Genomic DNA, 8,052 nt, shown 5'->3' with positions numbered 1-8,052 from the left:
CCCCCACCCCTCCGACCATTTTTCCCTTTTCTTGTCCCACTAGAAGAGGTCAGGGAGTACAGCGCTTCCCTTCTAGGCAGCCCTGCCCTATCCTGCGTTCTCTGCTGAATCTGCATAGCAAGGAGAACAGTGCCCTAAGCTGGGGCCAGGGAATAGTTGCATAAGAACCTGAGGAGGCTGGCTCAGCTCAGGCCCTCGGGAGCAGAAGCCAGTGAGTCAGGGAGGAGACTTAGGTCAGGCTGCCTGTCCTGTGTGTCTAGGTCCTGGGTGGAGCCTACGATGAGTTCATCTTTGCCCCTCGGCTGGACAATCTGCACAGCTGCTTCTGTGCCCTGCAGGTGAGGAACTGGGGTATTCCAGGCACTCACACTCCACAACAGTTGGGGGGATGATCTCGAGCTCCAACAGGTGGTAAGAGAGGCCCTGGCCGTGCTCTCAGTCTGCTGAAGTAGACCACAGGGAGGGGCCCAAAGACTGTACCCCTGGCATCCTTACCCATGGCCCCTGTCCTTGCACTGGCCTGGAGTCAGGGGCTGAGGTAAGGGGAAGCTGAATAAATTCCTATTTAGGGTGCTGTGGTATCTTCTCCTAACTCTGTTTCTGCTGCTTTCCCTCAAGTTAATAACCCTTCCAGGCAATATCATCCGCCTCCTTCCACTTCCCCATCATGTTCCTGGCTTGAGCCCACTTAGCCTTCTCTCCATTACTTGGGATCTTGGTGGGGCTGTCTTTCTTCCTTCTGGTCTCCTTCATTTTACCTATCTTTATTTCATCCCAGTCAGGCCTCTTTCTTTCCTCTTGCCCTCACTCCTACCTCTGCCCTCTTCAACCCTTCCTTCTCTGCCCATCCTGTGACTGGAGACCAGAGGCAGATCTGCGGACTGCATCCGCTTCTGCAGCCAGACAGCCGGGGGTCATGATCACCCCTCCGGACTTCAGTTTGTTAACTGAGGCCGAGCAGTTTACGGGGTTTCCATGTGTTGTGAAGCTCAAAGTCACTATGATCTTACCTCCTTCTCTCTACCTTCGACATCCTCTTCCTGCCTTTTGTGGGGGAAGGGTGGGAGCACCCTGATGATGGTTTCTCCATCCTGGTTGGAAAGTTTGCCACCACTCCTTCTGCCAGGCCCTAAGAGAGGAGGCCAGTGGGAGTCTAACTCATTTCCCTCAGAGGGAACATGGACAACGGAGTGTCGCCTCCCAAATTCTGGTGGGCTAAGCTGGGGAAGAAGGAATGGCAAGAATGATGCACTTGTTTTCTTGCCCATCCAGGCCTTGATTGATTCCTGTGCAGCCCCTTCCTCCCTGGCCATGGAGCCCAACGTGCGCATGATCACACTCTATGATAATGAAGAGGTATGTGGAGAGCTTGAGGAAGGGCCCCTCTGTGGAGTCTTTGGCAGCCAGTTTGTGCCATACACCTATCTACCATGATCCAGGGCTATTCTGGAGACCTCAGAAATGGGGGTGGGGGTGCTGCCCATGATTCTTTAGCACTTGGTGTCCCCTACTGGCTCAGCAGATATCTGCTTCTTCCAGTGTGACCCATCTTCCACATCCCTCTGTGCCAATTGACAAGCTCATTACTCAACTGGGCTCATTCTGCTCAATTCATCCTTGCAGCCCAAGGAGTCAGTAAATAGTAGGTCTTTGTGCTGCATGTGTGTGTTAGGCTGCAATTGGAGATGCTGTAGTAGAAATTGACAGTGAGATAATTCTCTCCTATGTAACTGTCCAACAGTGTTAGCATTTCAGGACAGATCTCTGCCATCCCACACACCTGGCTTCCATATCAGGATTCAGGGTAGCAGTTTGAACTTTTACCATCATCTCTACATTGTTAGCAGGAAGGGAGGAGGGTAGAGAGGGGATGGATGCCTGTGCCCTGCAAGGTGGGCATTCATCACTGCTTATGAGCATGGAACTAGCATGGCCATATTAAGCTGCAAGGGAGGCTGGGAATGTCATTTGTAGCTAGGTAGTTAGATGCTTAGTTACAGCTTGGGTGTTCTGTTATAAAAGATAACTATGGATAGTTAGCAGTCTCTGTCATATGCATAAAGGGATGTTGATCACTGTGCTGGGGTGCCTCTGTTGAGCCCCAGATGTAAGTGGTAGGGGAGAGAGAAGTCAGTACAGAAAACCCATCAGTAAGTGCTATTTCTAGCCTATAAGTGACTGGAAACTAGTTTGGCCCCAGCCCACTATCAGGAATTCAGTAATGATCCAGGGTTGGAGACGTTGCTGAGGACCCCCTTAACCCACCCAGTAACTTAAGCAGGTCCTGGGCTAATGTGGATGTTGGACTTCTCTTGTTGGCCACCTGGCTCAGGCCCATGTCCAGACTCCCAGAGTCAGGTCTCTGTGTCCCCAGGTGGGCTCAGAGAGTGCCCAGGGAGCACAGTCTCTGCTGACAGAACTGGTGCTGCGACGGATCTCATCCTCATCCCAGCACCTGACAGCCTTCGAGGAAGCCATTCCCAAGTCCTTCATGATCAGTGCAGACATGGCCCATGCTGTGCATCCCAACTACATGTGAGTCTCCTGTACAGACAGTCCTCACACAGAGACCCAGGCTCAGCCCTGGATGTCCTGTCCCCCTCCCCTTCCCCTTCCTCATCCTCATTCTGCCTGGAGGTGCTCCAAGGGGGTCAAAGTCATTCGATGCCTAACCCAGGTGTGTTGAATAGGCTTTATTACAAACTCCTTTCCCTCTATGCTAGAGGCTGCATGGTAAGCTGTGTTTAGAGTGACTCTGAGGTCCTACTGAGTGAGATAGAAAGAATGATGTGATCCCTTCTCTGCCCCAGGAAGGGTGGTGGGTGTTGACAGGCCCACTGCTGTGCGCCATCCTGGCCCTTATTGTTTCTTACAGGGACAAGCATGAGGAGAACCACCGGCCTTTATTTCACAAGGTGAGATGCTCTCTTCTTTGAGATGCGGGGCCCTGGCTGGCCCTGGGCCTCATCTCATTCCTTCTGAGCATACCACCATCTCTGCTTCCCCCTGACTCTCCCCAGGGCCCTGTAATCAAGGTGAACAGCAAGCAGCGCTATTCCTCCAATGCAGTTTCAGAGGCTCTGATCCGAGAGGTGGCCAACAGTGTTGGGGTGCCCCTGCAGGTAAGGGCAGGCCCTGCCTGGGAAGGTGTGATGGAGGGAGCAGGGTAGGGACACAAGTCAGTGGGCCCCCAAAGAGCAGGGCTCTTGGTACATGGCTTTTGGTGGAGGGGTATCCCAGTACGTGGCAGAATGGGAGTTTTGGATACAGACCGTGCTGGCTTTGCTATGGAGCTAGCCTTGTGAATTTGGACTGGTCTCCTAGGCTGGCTGAGTCTCAGTTCCCACGTATAAAGTGGGGGTGATAATGATGCCTACTTTGTTAAATTTTTATGAGGCTTAAAGGTTCAGTATGCTTCTGGCACATTGTGGATTAGTCTTGCCTTTTTCCCCACAGCATCCTCACTTCCCGTGTCTCTCTTATACACCCTTACTTCCTCCTGGGGCTTGGGTAGCCTGAGACCCCAACTACTCATTTTCCCTCTTCCCTTAAATCATCCATCTAGTCCTTTTTTTCTCAGAGAGAGAGAGAGAGAGAGAGAGAGAGAGAGAGAGAGAGAGTGTGTGTGTGTATACATACACATATATTTCCATATATTTTTTATCTATCTGTGTGTCAGGGACCAAGCTCAGTGCAGGACAGTGACAAATATAGCAAGCAAGTTTCAGTGAAATCAGGACTAGGACCCTGGCATTCTGACTCCCAGCTCAGTGCTGCAGTGTCCCTACCCTGTCCCATGGAGAGCAGGTGATTTCATTCTCAGGAAGGCCTGTTAGAGGAAGTGATGTTCAACTACTAGGAAAAGCAGCTCTGGGTGGGTCTGGGGAAGAGCATCCAAGGCAGAGGGAGCAAGTTGAAAGTCGACAGGGGACAAAAATGAGCTTGGTCTAGTAGGAGAGAAAGCCAGGGGAGAGCAAGAGTAGTGGAGAGAAGCCCACCTCAGCTAGTCATGCAGGGCTTCAGGGGCTATGGAAGGGCATTTGGGTTTTATTCTAAGGCAGTGCAAAGACACTGGGAGATTTTTCTCTTGTAGCTTATGCAGAAGCAGGACATATATACTTTAGAAAATTAGAAAATATCAATTTTTCTTTTCCTTTTATGACTATCAGAATCATGAAGTTTCATTGATTTTTTTTGTGATCCAGTCCACTATAATTATAATATTTGATGTTCAAATTGTCAGAAACAATAATACGTGAATCCCCAGAGATCTATACATATTCTGCCAGTTGTTTTTCTATACATGAACTAACACACATTTTAAAAATGAAATTGTATTGGATCTATATTTGTTGCTACCTGTTTTCACTCCATATCTCTACCTTCCCATTTCGGTAAAGTTTTGTTTCAATCAATTTACTTCTCATCCTCAAAATATTCTTTACAACTGTTTGGTCCACCCTGGTTTCAAGTTCAAGACCAGGTATTATATATGGCTTATATGTCACTTAAATATTTTCTAATCTAGCATAGCCCCCTTACCCCCACCCCACCCTTATAAAAAAAATAATATTGGCTTGTTGAAGAAATCAAGCCGATTCATGAGGTGATACCTCATGTAATGTCTCACTTTCTGGATTTGTTTTTCTTGCTTCTTCATGTTGTCATGCTTATGCTTCTAAACCCTGAATTTTCTATAAACTGGAATTTATATCTAAAGACTTAATGATATCAAGACATCATGGCCACGTCCCCTTCATATTGTACCACACACATAATATCTGGGTTCACCCTGAGCGATACTAGGATTCACCACTGGACTGAGGGCACTCTCTAATCTTCCTGTCACACGGTGGTTTTCTTCCCCTGACTGTATAATAGTTGTATAAGCTGTGAGTTCCCCATCAGACAGCTAATGGTTTTAACACCAATTGACAATCCTTGTCTAAATCAATAATTACATTGGAATTTACTGAAAAATGACACACACACACACACACACACACCCATACCCCCACACACACATCCATACACACCCACCTTTCTTTCATCTCTGGAGCCCCTCTCCCTTATCAATTAGGGCTATTTGCTTATTGTGAAGTTTAATTCCTACTGAGAAGACAGGATAAATGCTCATTCTTTCCCACTAATAAGCTCTTTTCAAGGTGAGGTGTCATCCCAAATGTCACCTTCATGAATGGTGACAAGGGTTTCTTTTCCTTTTATGACTATCAGAATCATGAAGTTTCATTGATTTTTTTGTGATCCAGTCCACTATAATTATAATATTTGATGTTCAAATTGTCATAACTTTGACCAGTGGGAGCCTTTTCAATGTAACTCCTGTGCCCATCTGATATGACTCTTGAAATTTTCCTTACTTTTTTATTTTTAAAATACCTTTATTTTTATTTATTTATTTTTATGTAGTGCTGAGGATCAAACCCAGTGCCTCACACATGCTCCACCACTATGCTACAGCCCCAGCCCCATCCTTATTTCTTGACATAAGAAATTTTAGACTCTTGAGTTTGAGGATGTAGTTCAACAGTAGAGTACACGCTTAGCATACATGAAGTCCTGGGTTCAATCTCTAGCACACACACACAAAGGAAAAACAAAAAACTAAATAATAGGCTCATCTTGTGAAGTTAGCTCCCCTGACTTAGTTGCTTTGGGTGAAAAATGGTATTAGAGACTAAGGTCCGGGTGCGCACCAAGAGTTCATTGTTGGATGGAGGAAAGGAGATGGTTTTTTCTTTTCTTTCCTTCTTTCTTCTCTTTCATTTTATTTTTTGATATTGAGGATTGAACCCAAAGGTGCTTTACCACTGAACTACATCTCCAGTCCATTTTTAATTTTTTTTTATTTTGAGACAGAGTCTTGCTAGGTTGCTGAGGCTGGCTTTGAACATGCAGTCCTTCTGCCTCTGCCTCCCAAGTCCCTGGATTACAATATGCCACCGCATATGGCAAGGAGACAGTTCTTAGAGATCACTTCCATGAAAAGAGCTAGAAAAATAGATGTATTTTACAAGTCATAAGTTAATACTGTAATTCTTACTCAAAAATTAAAATAGCTATCACTTAGTGTATTGATCTTATAATTCTGTTCTCTCTTACGCTGAAAATCTTTTTTGGTTTATTTGTTTGAAATTTGGTCCCCCTATATTGCCCAGGCTGGTCTCAAACTCTTGGGCTCAAGCAGTCGTCCTGCTTTAGCCTCCTGAGTAGCTGGCACCACAGGCATGCACCTAACATACCTGGTTGAAATTTTCCTACTTGTGGTGATGGGGCTGTAACCCAGGCCCTCAGGCATAGTGTGTGCTCTATCCCTGAGCTACATTGCCAGCCTTCTGAATATGTTGGTGTATCTAGCATTATATTATGATTTCCTTATGTTTTCTTCTTTAACATATACGAAGAAAATAGTTTCAGAATGGTAACAGCTTATTTTTTAAATGCTAAAACTACTGAGTGATTTTTCTTTTGTGTGTGTGGGGGGTGATGGTATACATGAATGTGACAAGGATAGGTAGTTTTTAAATCCCCTGCCTGCTCTGTGGGGAATGGAATATGGGAGGTAAGATGATGGTAACTGAAGTGAGGGTGGTGGCAGTGCAAATAGAATGGGACCAATTCAGAATAGCTTGTCCTCTGGGGTCTGCCATTTAGTATTGGCTTTGTGATTTCACACTGGTAACTTTCATGCTCCAAGGGGCAGAAGTGAACCATCTCTCAGGCCCTTCCAACCCTGTAGTTCTAAGGTGGCTTCCTCCTTGGCCTTAGTGAGCATATAGTGCACATGGCTCACGACCTTCCTCCTCTCTCCAGGACTTCATGGTCCGCAATGACGTCTCCTGTGGTACCACCATTGGCCCTATCTTGGCTTCTCGGCTGGGGCTGCGGGTGCTGGACTTAGGCAGCCCCCAGCTGGCCATGCACTCCATCCGGGAGACAGCCTGCACCACAGGAGTGCTCCAGACCCTGACCCTCTTCAAGGTACTCCCACCCACAAGGTCTCTGGGCTCCTTCCCCTTCTAGTGCCTGGATTGGTTGCTGGGGCAGCAGCACTAAATGGCTGGCCTAGGTGATAGGGACTGGTTGCCATGGTGCTACCACATAGGGAAACAGTGTCCTCCTACTTCTCAAGGCTCAGGGACCCTGACCATTCCCTGAAGAAAACAAGGGGATGGGGAGTGGATGAGGTATGAGAAGGGACAGCTTTCAAGCACAGGTGAAGTCTCTTGCTGGGGCTAATGTTGTTAGGAGGTGAGGATGGGGTCCTCCATCTGGTCACTCACTAATTCCAAATCCCATGTTGCCTCTTGTTGTAGGGCTTCTTTGAGCTGTTCCCCACTCTGAGCCGTAAACTCGTAGTGGATTGAAGGCTCTTGACAAGACTTCTCTTCTACCCCTTTTACCAGAGAGAGAAAGTCTCAGCTGAGCTGAAGCTGGATTATTAAAGTGGATTTTTCACTCACGCTATGCTATGTTGTGCTTATTCAGAGACTGTAGGGGTAAGGGTTGAGCTTGGCATTGTTAGACCACGACGCAAGAAAAGACCACTGACTCCAATTAAAATCAAATTAAAGCAAGCTTATTATTTCGACCGGCCGGGCTGCCTTGCCCATCAAAATCGTGGGAGCCAAGGACAGCAGCGAGGCTTCTTTGTGGCCCAGTTTTATAGCCCAAAAAGTTACACAAAGGGGGGTTACAGATAACAACACTCTGAGGAGCATAACACAAGTTTACATTTTTGCTGGCCCCGGCATCAGAATTTATGGAGATCTTAGAGACTCAGAGAGTGTCGTTATCCGGCCAGGGAAGGCCAGAATTTATGAGGCGTCACTAAGGTTTAGGAAAGGGTTGTTATATGGTCAGGGAAAACCGGACATGGGTGAGTTCAGGGCACGGGCAGGCATTCCAATCAGCTTTACAACATCAACTAATGGCCAGGCCATACAGACATCCTGATATTTTTACAGAAAACAGAAATGAATCCTTCATAACTTGTGACAAGCTGGCTTCTGATCTAATGAGATAACTAGG

The 8,052-nt window shown here is 46.9% G+C and overlaps 1 protein-coding gene across 2 annotated transcripts in view; it reads left to right on the top strand.

The window, feature by feature from the left end:
* The window catches only part of LOC107138725 (aspartyl aminopeptidase), an 11,961-nt gene extending 4,478 nt beyond the window's left edge, over window positions 1–7,483 (top strand). The window contains exons 9-15 of one of the 2 annotated variants that reach the window (XM_015481433.2): window positions 261–338; window positions 1,273–1,356; window positions 2,375–2,535; window positions 2,876–2,915; window positions 3,021–3,122; window positions 6,835–7,002; window positions 7,338–7,483. In XM_015481433.2, coding sequence (XP_015336919.1) covers window positions 261–338; window positions 1,273–1,356; window positions 2,375–2,535; window positions 2,876–2,915; window positions 3,021–3,122; window positions 6,835–7,002; window positions 7,338–7,388 — 684 coding nt within the window. In that variant the 3' untranslated portion in view covers window positions 7,389–7,483. The remainder of the gene's footprint in view (window positions 1–260; window positions 339–1,272; window positions 1,357–2,374; window positions 2,536–2,875; window positions 2,916–3,020; window positions 3,123–6,834; window positions 7,003–7,337) is intronic. The other variant, XM_048808591.1, reaches the window with a different exon arrangement.
* The last annotated feature ends 569 nt before the right edge of the window (window positions 7,484–8,052 follow it).

This window comes from Marmota marmota, unplaced genomic scaffold, assembly GCF_001458135.2.
Source record: "Marmota marmota marmota unplaced genomic scaffold, marMar, whole genome shotgun sequence".
Lineage (NCBI taxonomy): Eukaryota > Metazoa > Chordata > Mammalia > Rodentia > Sciuridae > Marmota > Marmota marmota.
Note: the sequence above shows the minus strand (reverse complement) of the source record. Positions and strands in the feature narration are given on the sequence as shown.